Genomic DNA, 22,346 nt, shown 5'->3' on the forward strand with positions numbered 1-22,346 from the left:
GAATCTAGACCCTGAATTCCTTGAGGGCCAGGATTTCTGTTCGTCGTTGTACCTTCTACGCTTAGCATGTATTAGGCGCTTGATTCAATCTATGAGCGACTGTGTTAATTCATCTAATACTGCAGAGTTTGTTCGGACCAGATTCTCAAATATTTCAAGACCTGGTCCTCTATTTGGAGTGCTTCACGCTGGAGGGAGATTCTCCCTCCAACCCCCCAGCCAAATTGCCTTGGTTTGGTGGAAGGGGAAAGGGCGTGGATAAGAGTTACTCCTTCAAGGGTGAGCTCTATTTACCCGCTCTGGCACCGAGAGGGTTACAGCAACCCCGGGGGTGGAGCCCTGCCGGTGCCACCTGCTGAGGGGCGGCCCGGCGCCTGCGCCCTGGCCTATAGCTGGTCTACCTGCGGGGGCCTGGCCGAGGAGGAGCGCTTGCGCTCTGGGCCTTTTCCGCTGGGGGAAGTCTCGCGGGGGCGGGGCGGGGCGGGGCGGGGCGGGGCCGCGCCGGGAAGTTCTCGCGGGACCGCGACGAGGAGCGGAAGCGAGGCGGCAGTACCGCTTCAGCGACCGGACGACGACGACGGCGGCGGCGGCGACGGAGACTGTGGCGGTGACGGCGGCGAGAACAGTCGCTGCCCTCGGGGAGCAGCAGCGGGGTCGGCGGCCGCTCGCACCGTTGCGGAGGGGCCGGCCGGGCGCGGAGCGGAGCAGCTGCGCCACGGTGAGTACGGCCGGCGGCGGCGGCGCTGCTCCCGTACCCCTTCCTCCCCTTTCCGCAGCGGGAGTCGGCCCGGGGGGCCCGGGCCTGGAGGTCGGGACAGTGAGGAACGGGGCGGGGAGCGGAATCCCTGGGCTCCCCGGGAGCCCAGTTTCCCCTTCTGGGGCGCTTCCTTCTTGGGGACCTTTCCTCCCCTGTCCCTTGGCTCGGGACAGAGCTTCGGACCCCGGGGCAAGAGGCTGGGGGGCTCCTAATTAAATTTCGTGCCGTTTTCGTGGGGGTTTGCCCAGAAGGGGCCCAGGAGAAGCCCGAGAGCACGGGGTACTCATTCTGTGAGTCAGTCTGACTTGGTTCGGGAGGCGGGGGATTCGCAGAGGGCTGCAAATGTGATTGATGCTCCTTCGACCTGCACGGTCACCAAGTCACCGTCTCCTGGTGTTTCGGGGCCGAATTTTGGGAGGAAACCCACCAACCTTATTAATACTGTGAGTGAGGACGTTTGCTACTGGAGCCAGTCAAGATGCCTTTGCTTCTGTAGCGCCTTTTTTTTTTTTTTCTTTTTTGACTAGTCTCTGAAAAACATTGGTCAAGAAAAATAAGCAGCAGTTGATTGGAATGCTGCGAGGAAAGATTTCAGTAAGAGACGGGAGGGAATCACTGGTATTTTTCATTTGCAGCGCTCTCCGTGTCTATGATTTACATGTGAGTTACAGCTTATTTAGGGAGTTAAACTAGGCTGGCTTCAGATGCAGTAAGAATATAATTTGCAGAGGAGCCAAGTGCCTCGCGGTCTGACTTTTGGTACTGTGGGTTATCAGAAAAAAGTGGGAAAGACACGAGAGTAATTAGCATTAGTTTCTTTGGCTTTCTAGTGCCTCTTTCGCTTTGTGCTGCCCAGTTGCCTTCCCTTTCTATTTCTCTCCATTCCACTGCGGACACTAAATGTTTACTCCTATAATGCAAGTCACTTGCCCCCTCCCCCCCCCTTTTTTCTAATCTACTTCCCCTTCCTCCTTTTTGTCCCCTCTCTGGCATAATTTTTCGAGGTTTCGGCTCTTTGGCACAATTCGTTTTTTCCCTCATATAAAGATCCCGTTTCTCTCCCGGGAAGATGCCCTCTTTCCTGCTTTATTCTTCATTTTTGAGCGTCCACTGTGTTCCTTCAGTCTGCCAGAAGGGTTGCTAGAGAGCCATGCGAGACTTAACGTTCTCCCCCTGGGAACTGGGAGGCGCAAAGGATTGAATTCAGCTCTAAGTAATCAATACTGCCACTCGGTCACAGGTGTAGCTTGTGTTTTTGCGTTTTAATTGTTTTCTTCACTTTTAGATCATGTTGTTGTGCCTGCTCATGCTTTTCTTCTTATGTCTCTTTTATGTTAGTAAGGGAGATTGGGTCATTTTGGGGCTTGTGTGACTTCTTTTTGGCTTTTAGTGGGGGTGGTGAATGTTAAAAGCGAAAACCAACCATAGTCCTATATTACAATAGAATTAAGATAGCTTGAAACATTTAAGGGAATAGAATTTATTTAGACCATTGATGAATTAATTAAAGCTTGCCCATTGTAATAGTACTAATTTATTCTTTACCAGCCTTCTAAGATAAGGTGTCTTTTCCTGCATCTGTTACAATCAGCCTTCTTTGTTGTTGGGTTTGGTTTTTGTTTTTTTTTGACAGAAAGAAAGAAATTTGTTCTCTTGCTCCTTCCTTTGTTCAGAATTTTCTGAATCCCAAAATTAAAAGTTAATTCTTGTAATCAGCTCTCTTTGATACTAAAAGAAAGCATTTAAATGTTTGAGGCAGTTTCCTTAGCCAGTGTATTCAGATTGGAGGGACTACTATTAGATTTTAAATACTAAGTTGGTGGTACTTAGAGATTTTTCTCAATAATTCCTGTTATGTTGCACGTTATGCCGCAACAATTCTAATTGTTACTTAGAACAGAAGAGTAATAGATTTTGGAGAAATGAAGTAATACAGAGTAGAGACCCGCCATGGTCTCCTGAGAGAAACTAGTATTGATAGTTACTTGATTAATTCAGAAGAACTTTCCAGCACTCCTGAACGGCCATTGAGAGCCTTTCATTTTATTTGTCAAAGTTGGGTTTTTCCCAGTTATGCCAAGTGAATATGAATTATTGTCATTTTATGCAAAGACTTTGTAGTGCATTGTCTGAGATGCAAAGTTTAAAATCTAGTCAAGGCACCCTTACAGCACAGCAGTGATTTTTTAAATTTAGCATGCATAAGAATTACCTGTGAATCTTACTTAAAATTAGGTTCCGGGCTAAGGCCACTACCTTGCCGAACTCCAGAAAGCACCTCACAGTGAAATCAGTCCCTGAATGGGGTGAGTTTGATGTAGCTGATCCAAGAACCAAAACTGTTGGTACAGGATGCACCCGTAAATTAATGAGACTGAAATGTGGCTTTAAATTACTCGAAGGTACACTTTCTGTATATACACAGTAAATGTTTAAAAGCCCAGTAGAATAAGTGACTATAGATGTGATTAGTTTTATATATGTGAATATTTGAGCATTGTTAGGACTTGATTTGGAGGTATTTAATTTTAGTTCATACTTAATAGACTGTTAATTTGCCTATCAGAGCGTTCCTCTGAGTCCATATGTAAATGGAAGTTCTAGATTTACTGAGAACATGTGGACCGATATTTGAAGAGGTATACTGGTGATGCTGGTTTAATACCTCTTAGCACTTTATGCCAGGGACTCAGCATTTACAGGTGCTGTCTCTTTTAATTAGCAAAATGACCTTATAAGCTGTAGATGCTATTATTTTCCCCATTTTCTAGCTGAGGGACACTAGGGATTAGAAAATGTAAGTTATTTCTCCAGTGTTGCCCACCTAGTTAGTAAGTGGTACAGTGACAGTTGAATCCAGGTCTAACTCCAGAGCGCCAGTAAGATTTGTTTTTGTTTTTTCTGACTTACAAAAGCAATACATGCTTATAGTAAAGACAATGAAAATACAATTGAGGTGTATGGTACAGAAAGTAAAAATATTCTGTGAACTCGCTTCCAGAGGTAATCATTGTTAACCTTTTGAATTTTTTTTTTTTTAGCACACACTGATGTATTATTTTATGGAAGTATGATAAACTAATTTTTCTGCAGTTTTAAAAAAAACTTGATAATAATGTATCTTGATATATAGAAAGATATTTCTTGTTATGCTCAGGGATACATGTATTTTGCACATGGTATTTGTGTCACTATTTTAGTGAGATAAATCTGGGACATGGCATTGCTTGTCCAAGGGTATGTATTTTATTTTATTTTTTATTTTTATTTTTTTGTGTGGTACGCGGGCCTCTCACTGTTGTGGCCTCGCCTGTTGCGGAGCACAGGCTCCAGACGCGCAGGCTCAGCGGCCGTGGCTCACAGGCCCAGCCGCTCCGCGGCTTGTGGGCTCTTCCCGGACCGGGGCATGAACCCGTGTCCCCTGCATCGGCAGGCAGACTCTCAACCACTGCGCCACCAGGGAAGCCCAAGGGTATATATTTTAAATTTGTCAATAGATGCTGTAAAATTACTCTCCAAAAAGATGGAACTAATTAATTCCCTGACAGAGTGTGAGCTCTGTGGTGATTTTATTTTTATAATCCAGTACTAAGCCTATTGTTAGGCATATAGTAGCTGTTCAAAATGTTAATTTAGTCTGAGAATCTCTTTATCCATAGTATCGCAGAGACTGGATGTTATAAATCTTTAAAAAATTTGACAATTAGTAGGTGAAAGAAATCTCATTGTTTTAATTTGCCGATTTTTGTTTGTTTCGGTTTTTTTGGCTGCGCCATGAAGCTTGGGGGATTTCAGTTCCCCAACCAGGGACTGAACCCGGGCCATGGCAGTGTAAGCCTTAATTTTCCATTTTTAATAATGAAGACAAACATCTAATATGTTTTAAGTAGAGTCACGTTTTAACTTAGAGTGACTTAATGTCAGGCTCTGTCTGTAGCGCTTCATGTATGTCTATTATCTGTATTACCTAATTCAATGCTCAGTGAATTTTATAAAGTTGGTGATATTATACCCATTTTACAGATGAGAAAACTGAGGCTTGTTTAAAAGCCTTGCCCAAAATTATAGCTGGTAAGCATCAAGGTCATTACTTGAACTTGGGGTCAGCCTGCCTTTACAAATGATGCAGGGTTAACACTAAGCTATACTGGCCCAGTGAAGTGTCGTGTATTTTATTTTCTGTGAATTTTGGGAAGAAGAGAGTTGAACGGAAGACAGAAAATAAAATCCTACAAATACCTTTAGGAGACTGCAGTTTACGATACAGTGCGTATTGCTTTAAATGAACAGTTCAAGCTGCTCTTGCCTTGTTAAAATTCTCTGCTTGTGATGGGCTGCAGGATGTGTGCTGGTAACAGTTCAGACATACTCTGTCATCAGGCTTCAGGGTTAAATGTACTCCCAGCCCATTTTCTTGAGAAATTTACAGCAACATATACTCTGTTAAAAACATTATACATTGTGTCCACTTTCAGATTTCTTTCTTCCTTTTAAAGTAATTAATGTGGTGTATGTGATAGAATTTTTTTGTCTTTAATGAAACACACCCTTTTGAATTTCTTGAGCCTGCATGTTTTTCAGTGGATAGCTTAAAACCTGGCCTTCTCAAGTTTTCTCTGTGAAACGCTAATTTTTACTTGGCATCACCGCAAAAGTATTGATTGGTTGGTTTTCATTCCTATTAAACTGTATCTTACAAAGCAATTGTTACTTGAAACACGATTTTCAAGAGTGTTGTCTGTTTAAGTTTTCTCTAGGAAACCTGTGGTAGATAAGTTGAGTAACAGCAGGAGAGCAAATGTTGAAAACTCTTGGTTTTTATGGTCTGGCTGTTCAGTCACACTGCAGCTGTCTGGAATCATGAATGACATAGAAGTTTATGCCCTGTACTGCATAGTACCTTGACAGTGACAGTGCTTTAGGTTTCTGTCTGATTTCTGTTTTTCAAAAATGAAACTTCTGAAGTTTTTTGGATCTGCGCAATTATTCTTCAACTTCCCATCATTGATACATAGTCCCAACAATCAGACCTGAAGACCAGTGAAAATAAATGGTCAGGTCAGGGTTTGGAAAATAGCGGAGATTCTGGAGCAGCTGTAAAAAGTTTCAATAGGTGCACACTGGAAAGTAGGCAAAAAAGGAGAAGCAGTTATTATTTCCGGGAAAAATTGAAGGAGTGTACTAGAAAGGAGGGTTGGTTACCATACATTATTTAAATCACCAGTGAACGATGTTTCGTAATGTAATAACTACTGCTTGAACCGGAATATGTGGCATTACTGGGATGGGGCAAGGCAGAATTGGCAGGGGCGGAACAGCTTAGTCCTCATCTTTCAGGTGATAGGTGATGGCTGGAATAAATTAAGAAACAGCAGTAGAAGGGTGTTATTTAGAAATACTGGGAGTAAACATAAAGAGAAAGCTAAAATCAAAATTGAGGGTGATTGCTTGTGAGTGTTGGGATAGGGAATTGCTCTTTTTCATAAGCCTTTTAATGCTCTGACTTTTAAAATTATATGGATTCATTTGATAAATAAGTAACTGTGGTGAGTATAAGTAAAGGGTGTTTAAGGTCACACGAAAGTACTGAGACTAATCTTTTTTTTTTAAATTTGCTGGGACTCTTTTTGCTTTCCTGTTTTAGAGCCAGCACAACATAGGATATCCTAGGTATGGCCTGATAGAATGAATAAACGTTGGTTTAGTTTATTAGTTTACCTGCAGTGGAATGTTTGGCCTTCAGAATTCGGCTGAAGGACTTTTTATTACGGGGTGATTCTTTCCTCCTTGGTAATACTCATTTCCCTCTAACCTTAGTATTCCCAACTGGTTTACTCCTTAGTCCTTTTGTAGCTATGCTTGATTAATGCCCCAGTTGTTAACTTTAGAACAAAAGAATAATAATCACTCGTGCCCCTCAAATGAGGTCTCTGCTAGGTGGTAATTATCCACCAAAGGGTGTCACTATAAATAATCTGTCCCCGTTCTGCCAGTGTCAGTGTTGTTTTCTGCTTTTATTTAGCCTGTATGAAAACAGTGACTGACAAAAGAAGAATGGGGCTTCGTTTTCCTTTAGTTACGGGAAGGTCTAGGTTGTGTCCCATATTCAGGGCTCGAGACTCCTCACTTCCTCAGTGATTGTACTGCCCAGCTTCACCATCACCTGGTACACTACCTAAGGGTTATTACAGAATCTTTGCCTGCGAAATGCAGTTTGGATCAGTCTAGTGCTCCCCTGGCTCTGAGAAAAGCACCTGTTCTCAGGGGTAACTGTGAGAGGCTTCTGTTTGGCTTTTGGGCGGTAGCTAAGATTCTGAAAAAGGGATTGCTTTCAAGTGTAGATTAGGACTTCAACCTTGCTCCGTAGGCTAGTTAGGAATAATGCAGAGGCTGCTTTTGGAATGCTGAACCTTGGACGTCTATTTTCAAGGGCTGTTGGGGCCCCCAAAGTGTTGGGGGTCTTCGAGGGATAGGGAGCCTTGTGCACGAGCGGGTCTCCACCCACCAAAGGCTCTGAGCTGGATTTCCTTTCTCTGGTCACCTGAGCTTGCCGATCACAGTTGGCAAGTGGAGAGGGAGAGTTGCCTATGCTGAGAGTAGCAAACTGAATAAGAAAGTAGTTCCTAGGGTCAGTTTCTTCCACTTTCCTAGGGGCAGACCAAGGTTTAGTTTCTGAGAACAGTTAAAGCAGCTCAGGACCACAGCCCACATTGCTGGCTTTTGACTGTGGATAGGGGACCCAACATTTTCAAAGCACCAGAAAGGTTGGCAGGGAGAAAGGAGGGAGAGAGGCCTCTATAACTGAGAAAAGTAGGGTGCCATCCCGAGGGCGAGGCCTTTCTTTGCGTGGATTGCATTTCGTGCCTGGAGAAGAGCGTGAGGGGCGAGGGAGGAAAGGCGGAGACCGTTCGGACTCCAGCCGGTTCCTGCACACCGAACACACCCAGCGGGAGGGAAGAGGAAGTGTGTTCTGGAATAGCTTGAGCAGCTGCCGCCATTGGCCGGCAGGCCTGTCAGTTGCCTGGGGACCGAGGCTGGAAAGAGGAAGGAGGAGCTCAGGGCTCCTGCCTGGAAGGGAGGGAGGAGGGCTGAGCCAGGCCGAGCCGGGGGGCGTGGGGGCTGGGACGGCAGGCCGACTGGCAGGGCGGGGCTGCCTTCGATCCGGCCACTTCTCTCAATCATTGCTCTTCTGATTCAGGGTGGCATTGTGTGTCCCGCCGTGCAGGAGCGAGTCCCAGCTGAGAGGCGAGGCTGAGCCCAGAGCACTGGGTTGCTTCAGCAGGGAAGACTCCCTTCCCCCCTGCTTCAGGCTGCTGAGCCCTGAGCCCCGCTCAGAATGGAAGCCATCGCCAAATATGACTTCAAAGCCACCGCAGACGACGAGCTGAGCTTCAAAAGGGGGGACATCCTCAAGGTAAGTGTTGATGCCCAGCAAACGCTCAGATGGCTTCTCCTTGTACTCACCTGCCTTCTTGTGCCCTGATAACACACAAAGAAGCTGTGCTTGTTCTTTTTTCATTGCCCACTTTTAACATTTACCATCCTGTGTGATTTGGAGAGCTAGATGCTGAGTAGAATATCAAACATGACTTCAGAGGGTTGGTGTGATGTGTGGTCTTTAACTGCCTTTGTGTGAATGCCTTGAGCATTTCTGTGCTTCTTGATATTGGTAATTCAAGTAAAGTCAGAGCAATATGGTTATAGTAAGGAAGCGTATGAGTAGATTGGGTTACCTGATCTACTAGAGTTATATAAAAAAAAGTGAGAGGATTTTTTTAAAAGACCCAAATTTGAAGTATTTTTGTAAAAGCACTCAATTAGTCTTATCTTACATAGTCAAAAGATTTTTGCTTCTGGAATGTGATCCTAGTAGGTTAGAAATTAATTTCCCCTAGTTTAGAGAGGTGGTTAGAAGTACATGCCAAAACTCGTTAAAGAACCTCAGTGTATTCTTATTCTTTGTGAAGCAACTAATGGAGTTCTAAATGACAAGGTTCAGCTTGCTGTTGTACCAGTCAGATTTCGATTTTCTTGAACTTGAGGGGCAGTTACCCCATATTAAACTCTGATTGCACCAATGAAACCTGCTGACAGTTTAAAAATAAGCTTCCTTACAGTTTGCAGCTCATTTTGAGCCCCACTATTTACATGAGGTTCGCCTTCCACCTGGCACGTGTTAATTATGTTGTTTACCCAGTTGACTCGAGCAGCTTGCTCTTTTGGATATGTAATTTATTTTTACGTGGGTGGGTGTTATCAAATAGTGTATCAACTCTGAGAAAAACCTAACATTTAATGTTTGAGTCTTCACTGTGTCTCAAGTTTTGACTTTTTTCCTCTAAACCTGATTATTGGAATTTGCCATCCATTTGTTTACTACTGTTGAATGAAATTATTAGGATTTTATAAAGAAGAAAGTGGAAATACAGAAATATGATTCTTTATAAAAGGACTAGTGACTTTTGTTTTTAAGTTTTGCAGACCTATGGAGAGTTGTTATTTTGTTCACTGCCCAAGGTGTAGAGTTCTGCTCTGAAGTTAGTTTTTGTAAACTACTACTGTACAGTAGTTTTTGTAATGTTAGAAATGTAGGTTGCACTTCATAGAAGGTGATAAAGAGCCCTTTAAGGAGAAGGAAACTGTGAGCTTTTTTTTTTAACATCTTTATTGGAGTATAATTGCTTTACAATGGTGTGTTAGTTTCTGCTTTGTAACCAAGTGAATCAGTTATACATATACATATGTTCCCATATCTCTTCCCTCTTGCGTCTCCCTCCCTCCCACCCTCCCTATCCCACCCCTCTAGGTGGTCACAAAGCACTGAGCTGATCTCCCTGTGCTATGTGGCTGCTTCCCACTAGCTATCTATTTTACATTTGGTAGTGTATATATGTCCATGCCACTCTCTCACCTTGTCACAGCTTACCCTTCCCCCTCCCCATATCCTCAAGTCCATTCTCTAGTAGGTCTGTGTCTTTATTCCTGTCTTGCCCCTAGGTTCTTCATGACCTTTTTTTTTTTCCTTAGATTCCATATATATGTGTTAGCATATGGTATTTGTTTTTCTCTTTCTGACTTGCTTCACTCTGTATGACAGTATCTGGGTCCATCCACCTCACTACAAATAACTCAATTTCGTTTCTTTTTATGGCAGAGTAATATTCTATTGTATATATGTACCACATCTTCTTTATCCATTCATCTGTTGATGGACACTTAGGTTGCTTTCATGTCCTGGCTATTGTTAATAGCTGCAGTGAACATTTTGGTACATGACTCTTTTTGAATTATGGTTTTCTCAGGGTATATGCCCAGTAGTGGGATTGCTGGGTCGTATGGTAGTTCTATTTTAGTTTTTTAAGGAACCTCCATACTGTTCTCCATAGTGGCTGTGTCAATTTACATTCCCACCAACAGTGCAAGAGTGTTCCCTTTTCTCCACCCTCTCCAGCATTTATTGTTTCTAGATTTTTTGATGATGGCCGTTCTGACCGGTGTAAGATGATACCTCATTGTAGTTTTGATTTGCATTTCTCTAATGATTAATGATGTTGAGCATTCTTTCATGTGTTTGTTGGCAATCTGTATATCTTCTTTGGAGAAATGTCTATTTAGATCTTCTGCCCATTTTTGGATTGGGTTGTTTGTTTTCTTTGATATTGAGCTGCATGAGCTGCTTGTAAATTTTGGAGATTAATCCTTTGTCAGTTGCTTCATTTGCAAATATTTTCTCGCATTCTGAGGTGTGTGTGAGCTTTTTGACTGTATTCTCAAAGTCAGCACTAAATTAATCAGAAAGCAGACAGAACCAGCTATAGGTTTTAGAGAGAAATACATCATCTGTTTCTATTTCTTTAGCTAGAAATCGGCAATCATAACTTAGACTACTAAATTACTCTGTATCATTGATGTACTGAGGAGATAATTTGGTGTTTTCTTAGGTGATTACTATTTTCAGCAGATAACCTGCTCCTGATATCATAATAAGATTGGCTACTCAGATAAAGGGAAAAAAGATTGGCTCCTCAAGTAGCCACGTTTGTCACTTGTACAAAAATGCTTTGGGGCCAAGCTTGGGGGTTTTTTTGGTTTGTTTGTTTACTGAAATACAAATTAGATTTCTCCATTAAGTAGAAACTTGAAACTTGAGCCTGGAAGTTCATATTTTTTCTCTTAGTCTATCCAGTTGCACATTTAGCACTAAAGCAACAAATCAAAACAAAACTGTGAACTTTGAGGTCTGTTTTAAAGAATTTTTAGACAAGAACTTTCCCTGTTTACTGCCACTAAATTTAGTCTTGGACCATGAACATTTTATAAGTTCTCCACCTTAAATTGGTAAACTTCGTGAACAAGTGTAATGTCCTTCTTTCCCATCCTACAATTAGGATGGTGCTGTTTAATATTCCCCCAGAAATTTTTATGATGGGAGAGAAAGTGAATCAGAGTGCTCACATTTACTTTCAGATTTTCTTTGGGGAGAGAGAAACATACATATATTTGGTTCTTTCCAGTTTGGCAGATAACTGGCATATGAAGTCATAATGCCATTATTGCTTTTGAATGGTGGCCGTTAGCTGTTTGTTAGTAATCTTGTGGCTTTACTCCAAAAAATAAGTGACGATACAGTAGTTGCCCTTTGTCTCATAATTCTGTGAAACAGCTGAGTGAAGAGGAGGGACATTGCTTTGTCTTAAGCACTATTCGTTTTTTTTAAAAAAAAAAAGGCAGCGTTTTCTTCTTTGATTATTCAGGGAGTAACTGGCTTCATTTGAGTGGCTCTGATTTGATTTGTTCACTCTTTAGGATGCTAGTTGTGAGCCAGATCATGTTTTGAAGTGTCTGGAAAGCATTGACCAGTTTCCCTCGATTGAAATATGGATCTATTTACCCTCTGTTGATAAAAGGGACATGTGCACGTGGGTACTGAGTACATTTTACTTGAAGATAATGAAATAGAAAGGGGCTCAGCCCTCTTCCTATGACCAGGTTCAGGATTACACCCTCTCACTGTCTTGGAGTTCCTGGTTAACTTTTGCTGAATGTTGACTCGTGTCTCCCAGCAGACCACTTCCTTACTCTCTGTCCACATGTTGACTTGTACTGCCCTGAGAAGAGAGAGCAAATTAAAAACATCTTACTGGAAGCCGTAAATAGAACTTAATGCTTGGATATATCTGCCTTTGTTAATTTCCCTCTTATAAAAGCTTGTGTTTTTCTTGGGGAGGGGTGGGGAGGGCACTGGGGCTATGTATGGAAGAAATTGCTCTTCGTTCCTGGATGAAGTGAACCTAAATTTCCCCACCGTTGTAGGGCAGCCTTGAGATAGCCCCAGGGGTTCTCCACTGAAAATGAGGCCCCTGAATACTCTGCCCTAGGCACACAAAATGCCTGAGCTTACCTAAAAGTTGCGTTTGCCATCTAGAGGCTTCTGTACATGTATTGATACTTCAGACAGTGCTGCATAGGAATGAAGAGACTGTTCTGAGCTCTCAAACCTGTGCTCATTGCATTCTGTAGCTGGGTGGTTATTTTCTATCAAGACAGACCTTAGACTCTAGAAGAGAACCAACAGTAGATCATCTCAATATCTTCTTCTCTGCCTGGCACGAACTTCCTTTACCAGTTTCCTAAGCCGCTTTAGAATTAGGTCTTGGGTTCAGGGCTGATGACACTATTTTACTGTTACATTTACAGAGCGTCTCCTTGAGCCACATCCTGGGGCAAGTTGCTTTGAGAGTTGGGGGAGAAATAGAAGATGTACTTTCTCCCTTCAGGAACTCTAAAATCAAATAAGAGAAGTGAGGTTAGTATGTGAAACAGTATGTGACAGTGTGTAAAATTAGAGGATCTGTATTTTTTAAAGATAAATTTATTTATTTATTTTTGGCTGCATTGTGTCTTCGTTGCTGCACATGGGCTTTCTCTAGTTGCAGCAAGGGGGGGGCTACTCTTCGTTGCACTTCGCAGGCTTCTCATTGCGGTGGCTTCTCTTGTTGCAGAGCACGGGCTCTAGACGCGCGGGCTTCAGTAGTTGTAGCACATGGGCTCAGTGGTTGTGGCTTGCGGGCTCTAGAGCACAGGCTCAGTAGTTGTGCCACATAGGCTTAGTTGCTCTGCGGCATGTGGGATCTTCCCGGACCAGGGCTTGAACCCGTGACCCCTGCAGTGGCAGGCGGATTCTTAACCACTGCGCCACCAGGGAAGCCCTAGAGGATCTTTAGAACAGGAAAAGACTTTCTTATTTTAAGGTGAGGAAATGGTGGCCCATGGAGGTGAATGATCTATCCAAGATCACAGCTATTAGTACTTAGTGCTGAACTGGTATTTAGCAGAATGCTGAAGTTGTGTTACACACTGTAACTGCCAGTGTAATTTTGAAGAGAAGAGATTGGTGAGAGCCGAAGTCCAAGAAAGCTGTGTGGAAGAGGCATGACTTGGACTGGACCTTGTGAAGACCAGGACAGGGCTAGGTGAGGACAAGGGAGGGGCGGGGGCTGTGCTTGTTGTGTTTAAGACAGGAATGCTAGAATAAGGTTATAGGCTGTGACGGAGTGGAAAATAAGGTAGAACTGGAGCCAGATAAGAAAAACCCAATGAGAGTTTGATCTTGTCCTTAAGGCTCTGAAGGTTATCAGCTGATGACGAAAGTGTCCTGTGTGTATAGTGGAAGTGTCCTGTGTGTATAGTGGATTGCAAGGAGGGAAGCCTGGAGTCCCAGCCTGGCAGGTTCCAGTAATCAGGTTGTGAGATAAGTGCCTGTACAGGTATAGGAGACTAGGAATGAAGGACAGGGGGTGCTTTGAGGAAAAGAAAAAATAACGGGATTTCTGCCTGTCAGCTGGGAGTATTTGAATAAGTCTCCTGTGTAACTGAGAAAAGAACGTCCATTGAGTATGCTCCTGAGAGCCAGGAATGTGAACTAGAGTGTGATTGGTTCCAGTTTTCACAACAGCTCTAAGTCCTGAATTTCAGTACATGAGTCTCATTTCAGGTGTTTGAACTATCAAACCTAAAAAATAAGAGGTTGGGATGGGGTTTTTTCTTCACTATTTCAAAGTACTGGTATCAGTATACTTTTTGAAGTATTTCTTTGCCTATTGATAAGAATTGTTATCAATCTTGTTAACTAAACTCAGAATATTGCATTTAATCTTTAAGAATGAGGACAGTTTGAGTTCTCTTACAACATAATTTGTTTGCCTTTCATCATATTCGTTTCCCCCCTGTCATCTGAATGGACTGTTTCCAAACAGGTGCTAAGAATGAACTTTCAGTTCCTGTACAAGACTCCTTTGGGGGTGGAGGGGGTTGCTGGCTGAAGACCAGTCGTCCCTGTTTGGAGAAAGAAATGGCTAAGGAAATGCACCGTTCCTTTGGGGTCTTCAGTTTTCACCTCTGTGAGCCATTATAGTTAAGTCATCATTGAATAGCTACTACTTATGAAGCATTTAATATGTGCCACAAAGTTATACGTGATTTCTAATTTTGGACATCAGAAGGTTGGCATTATTAGCCCCATCTTATGGGTGCAGAAGTTAAGTAACAGGCTCAGGTTCACACATCTAGTAAGAGGCAAAGCTGGGATTTGATCTTAGGCCTGGCTGCAGTGCTCCCCCTACAGTACATTAATTCCCCTGTTAACTGTCAGGTATGAGTAAACCAGAAATATAAGCTTATCTGCAGTCCTGAGTTACTCACCTGCCAGGCATGGACAGCTGTCTTACGGCACTGCTTCTACATAGTGACGTATTGGATATCCTATCTAAGTAAGCTGAGGTTAATAATAAAAGAAATGAAGGGGGAAAAAAAGGGTCATTTCACCTTTCGGATTAGCAAAGATGATAAAGACTGACCCCACCCTCTTTTGGCCAGGGTGTGGGGAAATGGGTACTGTCACCTCCTGCCAGTGGAGGTTTGTACGAATACAGTTGGTCTTTTTGAACATGGCTTGGTGATACATATTAGACCATAAAATGACCCAGCAGTTGCACTTTCAAGAATTCAATCTAAGGAAATTCACAAACAAGTCTTTTTTAAATGTAGACATGGGGGGGGATGTTTATTTCAGTGAATCTGTGTGCCACCTGGAAATTTCTGCAATTAAATTATGAAATATCATTTCCAAGATATTAAAAGGTGTAAAAATAGGCATCTTCGAATACATGGAATTACCATATTATAAAAAAAAACCTTAAGTAGCCCATCAGTGGGAGGCTACATAAACAGATTATGGTGCTTGTAAAGTGGGATACTGTGAAGATGTTAATGTTGATGTAAAACTATATGAATACAGTATATGTGTTGCTCAGACAAGTGTTTATGGATCCTCTTTTAAAAAGTGAAAATATATCTAATTTATTGAGTTCTTAGTATATGTCTGTGCACTAAGCTAAGTATTTTACTTGTATTTTCTTTTAATCCTCACAATAATCCTATTAAGACAGATGCTATTATCCCCAATTTACTGATCAGGAACCTGAGGCTTATGTTAAGTAACTTGCCCAAGTTCACATTCAAATCCAGGCCGGTTAAGTCCAGATTCCATGTTCTTAACCACTACCCCGTGGGGCTTTTTTGTACCCAAATGAGGTCAGATGAGGGAGGGAGGGAGGGGGCGCGAGCCCATTTAGGGAAAATTGCTATCTATTTCTATTTGCTTATTAAATACATAGACTTCTTTCTGAATGATCCCCTAAAAGGTAACAGTTATCTCCAAGGAGCTGGATTTCAGGTGATTCTTACTTCTTTCTTGTGCTTTTTTTTTTACATTACTTTAATTAATTTATCAGTTTTATTAAGTCAATACAGCTTTATTCAAATGGTAAGTAGTTAACATTTTGCATGTTTTACCTTGATGGTTATTCTAGGAAGTTAAAGTGCTCCGGTCAGGGCTTGGTTGGTTGTGTATTTTTAATGACTGAGATTTAACCTGCTGTTAGGCTAAAGTTCACTGTGCCTATCTATGTTCAGAGTCATAAAACTTAGACACCTTTTAAAAAGTGACTCACAACACCTTTTGGAGGAAAATCTTGGTCTTTTTGGCAGATACTTCCTCTGTTTTACCTCCTAGTGTACGTGGAATGAGAGACACCTGTGGTATTGTGCTAAAGAACTGCTCCAGGGCTAGACCCACCTTCTTCTTCTGGCAGATCTGGCCTTTTGGTCTTGGGAAGCTGACTCTCCTTTGGTTCTCCCATCCTCAAAATGGGAACAATAGCGTCTACTTTCCTAGAGTCACAGTGAGGATTAAAAGAATTAATATGTTAGTGTGCTTAAAGCAGTGACGCGTAAAGTAGATAGTAATGCTACCTGCTATTAGTTTTATTAATGTTATTCAGACGCACAACTTTGATTAAGAGGATGTCAGTCCTACTGCTGGCTCAGGTAACTGTTAAGTCACATGACTCGACACATAAAACTGGCTGGGTGCTTGTCCTGATACTACCTCAAACTCAGAATTGTGCAAACTTTGTCCCAGAACTTAGCAGAAAGCATGGTATTGATGGAGGATTTTGTGAAAGACAAGTAGTTTCTCCATTCTTAAAAGTCTTTGGCCCTCTCTCAGGGTTAAACCTGAAAGCAAAGAGGTGGGTAACTGCACAGTGTCCTGTTGGGGACCTCACTTTTGTATATTTCTTGGGCTGAATAGAGCTTTGGGATTATGCTGTTGGCAAATATTAAGAAGTGATAGAAGAAACAGTCTTGGGAAAAATTCGTTGCTGTATTTACTCTAAGGATACTAAGGAATCTTTCATTATTATATGTCCTCAGGGAGGACATGTGGGAGAACATTCTCTCTGGTCTCCATACCTAGAATAGGCGTATTTCCCCCTCAAACAACTTTTTTAAATCTTAAGGATGCTATAAATAATGCTTTGATATGTTTCCTTCTTTATCTTCTAGGAAAGCTTAGAGCCTACTATGGTCCCATTTCTAGCAGTCGCTCTTATACTTTCTGTCCTAATATTTTTGTTGAAACAGGTAGTAATTATTAGTGGTAAATATTTAAAGTTTTTCTCACCCTAACAATGGCTTTGATTTTTAACTAATTTATTTATTCTTCAGTTTAACAGCAGACTTTTAAAATCTAGATTTAGCAAAATGGCAAAGCCTTTTGTAGTACTTTGCTTTTGAAAAAATACAAAAAGCATCAGTTTAGTTTTAAAGTGAGAGGAAATGCATTTTGGACCTTAAAACTGTAGACTTCACAGAGAACAAGAAATCAGTGTGTAGGCTTCCCTGGTGGCGCAGTGGTTGAGAGTCCGCCTGCCGATGGGGGGGACGTGGGTTCGTGCCCCCGGTCCGGGAGGATCCCACATGCCGCGGAGCGGCTGCGCCCGTGAGCCATGGCCGCTGAGCCTGCGCGTCTGGAGCCTGTGCTCTGCAACGACGGGAGAGGCCACAACAGTGAGAGGCCCACGTACTGCAAAAAAAAAAAAAAAAAAAAAAAGAAAGAAAGAAAGCAGTGTGTGTTTTCAGTCAGAATATTGATCATGCAATGTCTTTGTGTCATTTTGTAGATCTTTTATTTTCCTAGATAAATATGTATGGTTTGAAATGGATTGCTAGAGGAAAGAGAATAAATTTACAGCATTTTATTTTTTTGGTTTCATTGGGTCTTTGTTGCTGTGTGCGGGCTTTCTCTAGTTGCGGCGAGCGGGGGCTACTCTTCTTTGTGGTGCGTGGGCTTCTCATTGCGGTGGCTTCTCTGTGGCGGAGCACGGTCTCTAGGCGCACGGGCTTCAGTAGTTGTGACTCGCGGGCTCTAGAGTGCAGGCTCAGTAGCTGTGGCATGTAGGCTTAGTTGCTCCGCGACACGTGGGATCTTCCCAGACCAGGGCTCGAACCTGTGTCCCCTGCATTGGCAGGTGGATTCTTAACCATTGTGCCACCAGGGAAGTCCCTACAACATTTTATTGTCAATATTTCCATTTTTCCTTAACATTTAAAATTACTTTAATATACATTAATAGAAAAAAAGAGGAAATTCAAAATTCTGCATGAACTCCCCACTCCAGTATTTTTACTGTTGCAGATCTCTTCTAGGCTTTGTTATTGTATAAACATTTTTATACTGCTGTAATTATAGTGGCCTTAAAATACAACATATGTTACCATTTTCCTGTGTTTGTTTTACTAATTATTTTTAATGGTTTAATGTTTTAAAATATTTTTAAAGTTAATGTTCTATAATTGACTTAGCTATTTCCCCATTGCTGGATACTTAGCTTGTTTCTATTAAAAGTTTAGTTTATCATCTCAAAGGAGGCTTTTGATTATGTATGATGTTCTATTGTCCAAAAGGATTGAACAGATTACCTACTTGAGGTCAAGTTGAATGAGAATGGCCCATAATCTTAGTCAGAATACATAATAGTAGTGCAGCTAATGTTGGCTTCATTTTCTGACCTCCTTTAACAATAGAATATTATTTCACAGTTTGACAGTGTTTTATAGGACTGTGAAATGATTTGTGAAATGATTAAACCTCTTCACTCAGCATCTAAGATACTTGACAACAGCATGTAGTTTTTCTGAAGCACGTTTTATTTTGTGCTGTTCCTTCAGGTGATTAATTTGCTTTTTTATAGCTGTGTCAAGTTAAGTTAATAAGTAATTTTGATAGCTGAGAAATTTGATGTGTACTCATAGATGTAGTTTTAATTCAGTTTTACTTCTCTGGTTGAATTAATCCCTTCTGGAGGGAGATAATCCATCCTCACTCATGTTTGGAAAAAGATGGAAAGACAGACAAACCAGCTTTGTTTAGTTGATGCTGCAAATGTTTAGCTTTAGAGCCAGAAGGCTCTGCTGAGAGCTTTTGAGAAAAAAGTGGAGTGATTTATTGAAACATCCTCATGCTCTTAACATGTACTGAGATATAAAGAAAAAACAAAACTATCTTGTTGGTTCTCTCTGGATGTTGGGATTATGGAGAACTGTCACTTTCTACAGCATGCATTTCTATAATGGATGTTTTTACAGGCATATATTAGTTTCATAATCAGAAAAGCAGTAAAAACCAAAAACACCACAGTAGTTTTCTAGATGTAAATTTACAAGTCAACAAACATTTTAGGGTCTATTTTGATTTCTTAAAAGGAAAAAAAAAAATCAGCGTACAGCTTCATGGAGTAAATTTGTTCATTTCTTCTTGGTGAAGACAGCACAAGCATCTCCAAGTTATCTAGGACTGTTACATAGACTTTATGTAAAATAGAGAATACACAACAATAAACTAGAAGCGGGCTCGGCTCTTTTGCTTATGAACAAGTAAGATTGGCCCTAAAACTGGTCTTGCTGCCCAGATTTCTAGTTATATCTAGCTTATCTTTTCCCTGCACCTTATATGAAACTAACGTTATGTGCTTTCTTACTTACGTAATTTTGACTTAGGTCAGTCTCCAAACTGGATTATGGCTAGTAATGCAGCCAAATTGCAGTTCTTCCTAGGTTTAATGATCCATGTTGCCTTCCTTGTCTCCTGTCCATATTTAGTCATTTACATTTTATTTATCAACTCTATAAAAATGTTTGGCTCTGAAAGGTAAAATTAAGAGACAAAATAAAGATTTGCAGTTATTTGTGGGTTTTAGTTATCTGTTGTGCATTGAAAAATATCAGGTGTCTTCATTTCATGCTTTTAAAATGTTTATTAGAGTTATTGAAAAGTGTAAAAGAAAGGCCATAATCCCTCCTGTCACCCAGATAACTTTTTTTTTTTTTTTTTTTTTTTTTTTTTTTTTTTTTTTTTTTTTGCGGTACGCAGGCCTCTCACTGCTGTGGCCTCTCCCGTTGTGGAGCACAGGCTCCGGATGCGCAGGCTCGGTGGCCATGGCTCACGGGCCCAGCCGCTCCGCGGCACGTGGGATCTTCCCGGGCCGGGGCACGAACCCGTGTCCCCTGCATCAGCAGGCAGATTCTCAACCACTGCGCCACCAGGAAAGCCCAAGATAACTTTTTGAAATAAAATAAAACAAATGTCGAACTCATTAGAAAATGTAAAAGGCAAATACTCTTACCAAAGAAAATAACTATTCTGTTTTTCTGTAACCTTTCAGGGAGAAAGACATTTAATGAGTATAGCTATAGTTACTTTTACTGTACTTTCTGGGTACGATGAGAAGCACACAGAAACCATATTCAAAATTGTAATAATGAAAATAAGCAGGTACTTCATCTTTGGAAGGAAGGATGGGGTTTCTGTTTAAATGTACTGTACCTCTTTAGAAAAAAAGCAGTAGCTAGAAAGGTCACTTTGCCAGGCTATTAGAGAAGATCATAATGATTAAGACTTTAAAAGTCACATGTTAAAGCTGAGTCAGAGTAGATTTCGAACCTGAAATTGGTGTGAATTTTCCCAAAAGTTGTGCTGATATTGTCTACATCAGATATTCAGATGAATTTGTGACTAATGGCCTCACTTAGTGCTAGAAGTGGAAACTTGTAGCCCTGCAGGTCTTTCCTTGAGATTAATTACTTCATTGGTCTCCTAAATTTAGGTTACTGGTTGAGAAAGAACCAGTACTTTACTTGGAAAGTCATTCTCTTTGTGTTCAGATGCCCTTTATTTGCCTTCTTGGAGCACCTAATATAACTACATACATCTGAACAGCTGTTGTCCTTAAAGACTGTAGAAGTAATTTTCAAATTCAGTTATTAGTTTGTTGGTATTGTGTATCAAAGTGTAAGCTTTCTGCATGTTCTTTCCCTCCTCTTCTTTCTTATTAGATATTAAGGGCCTCGCAAAAGGGGCATGCTTCTCATTTGCATATTCTCAGATAACCTGATGAAAAATTATTGATCACCTGCTTTTGGGGGTGTTGGGTTTTATAAATAAAAGAATAGCAGCCTCAATTTGAAGTGAACTATGGCATGTTTTTCCTTTTAATATAAATGTTTATCTTGTACTGTTGGTAGGAATGTAAATTGATAGAGCCACTATGGAGAACAGTACGGAGGTTCCTTAAAAAACTAAAAATAGAACTACCATATGACCCAGCAATCCCACTACTGGGCATATACCCTGAGAAAACCGTAATTCAAAAAGAGTCATGTTCCACAATGTTCATTGCAGCCCTATTTACAGTAGCCAGGACATGGAAGCAACCTAAGTGTCCATCGACAGATGAATGGATAAAGAAGATGTGGCACATATATATAATGGAATATTACTCAGCCATAAAAAGAAACAAAATTGAGTTATTTGTAGTGAGGTGGATGGACCTAGATACTGTCATACAGAGTTAAGTAAGTCAGAAAGAGAAAAATAAATACCATATGCTAACACATATCTCCATATATATATGGAATGTAAAAAAAAAAATTGTTTCTGAAGAACCTAGAGGCAGCACAGGAATAGAGACACAGAAGTAGAGAATGGACTTGAGGACACGGGAAGGGGGAAGGGTAAGCTGGGATGAAGTGAGAGAGTGGCATGGACTTATACATACTGCCGAATGTAAAATAGATAGCTAGTGGGAAGCAGCCGCATAGCACAGGGAGATCAGCTCGGTGCTTTGTGACCACCTAGAGGGGTGGGATAGGGAGGGTGGGAGAGAGACGCAAGAGGGAGGAGATATGGGGATATATGTATATGTATACCTGATTCAGTGTTATACAGCAGAAACTAACACACTGTTGTAAAGCAATTATACTCCAATAAAGATGTTAAAGATAAAGTGATAGGAACTGAAAAAAAAATATATATATAAATCTTTATAAATACCTAGGCTGTAGCCTTAAATTTCCCTCTAAATGCTGCTTTAGTTGCTTCCCATAAATCTGGGTATGCAGTTGTTTTTGTTTTCATTAATTTCAAAATATTTTCTAATTTGTTGTTTTTTTCTTTGACCCATTGGTTATTTAGGAGTGTGTTGTTTAATTTCCACATATTTGTGAATTTCCCAGAATTTCTTCTGTTGTTGATTTCTATTTTAATTCCATTGTGCTTATAGAACATACTCTGATTTCAATCCTTTTAAATTTTTGAGGCTTGTTTTATGGCCTGGCATTTGGTCTATCCTGGAGAATGTTCTGCTGTGTGCTTGAGATGAATGTGTATTCTGCTTTTGTTGGTTGGAGTGTTCTCTAGATATCTGTTAGGTCTAGTCAGTTAATTATTTTTTCCTAGAGTATGTCATGATAGTTGTAGAATTTTGATGAATTCTTAAGAATACTTACCTAGTATCTTGGTGAATCATAGCAACAAATTGAGTATCTCCTAGGTTAAGGGTATTATGCTTAGTGCAAAGGGTTGGAGGTATAGATAATATTTAGTAATACACTGTTTTAAGAGCTATGCTAGAGGTATGCACTGGGTGTTCTGAATGAAAACAGACTTGGTAAGACATGAGTATTGAAAAGTTTTCTGAGCTAACTTAGAAACACTCATGACTGCTTTGTCCATCCAGATATGCCTGACTTACTGAGGCCTTCTGTTTCTAACATTAGCGAAGCTTACTGTCAAACTCTCAAGAGTTGTTGGAGTTGTCCTAGAACACTTAAACTTGGAAGGTTAATTGCCTTTCATTGTATTTGGCAGTTAAAAAGTAGATATGAGCCATATTGATACCAACGTGGCAGA

At 41.1% G+C, this 22,346-nt stretch overlaps 1 protein-coding gene across 2 annotated transcripts in view; it reads left to right on the forward strand.

The window, feature by feature from the left end:
- The first annotated feature begins 518 nt into the window (after positions 1-518).
- Positions 519-22,346, forward strand: part of GRB2 (growth factor receptor bound protein 2) — a 70,413-nt gene continuing 48,585 nt past the window's right edge. Inside the window, exons 1-2 of one of the 2 annotated variants that reach the window (XM_067717144.1) lie at positions 519-718; positions 7,956-8,171. In XM_067717144.1, coding sequence (XP_067573245.1) covers positions 8,094-8,171 — 78 coding nt within the window. In that variant the 5' untranslated portion in view covers positions 519-718; positions 7,956-8,093. The remainder of the gene's footprint in view (positions 719-7,955; positions 8,172-22,346) is intronic. The other variant, XM_067717145.1, reaches the window with a different exon arrangement.

The sequence above is a fragment of the Pseudorca crassidens genome, chromosome 19, assembly GCF_039906515.1.
Source record: "Pseudorca crassidens isolate mPseCra1 chromosome 19, mPseCra1.hap1, whole genome shotgun sequence".
Lineage (NCBI taxonomy): Eukaryota > Metazoa > Chordata > Mammalia > Artiodactyla > Delphinidae > Pseudorca > Pseudorca crassidens.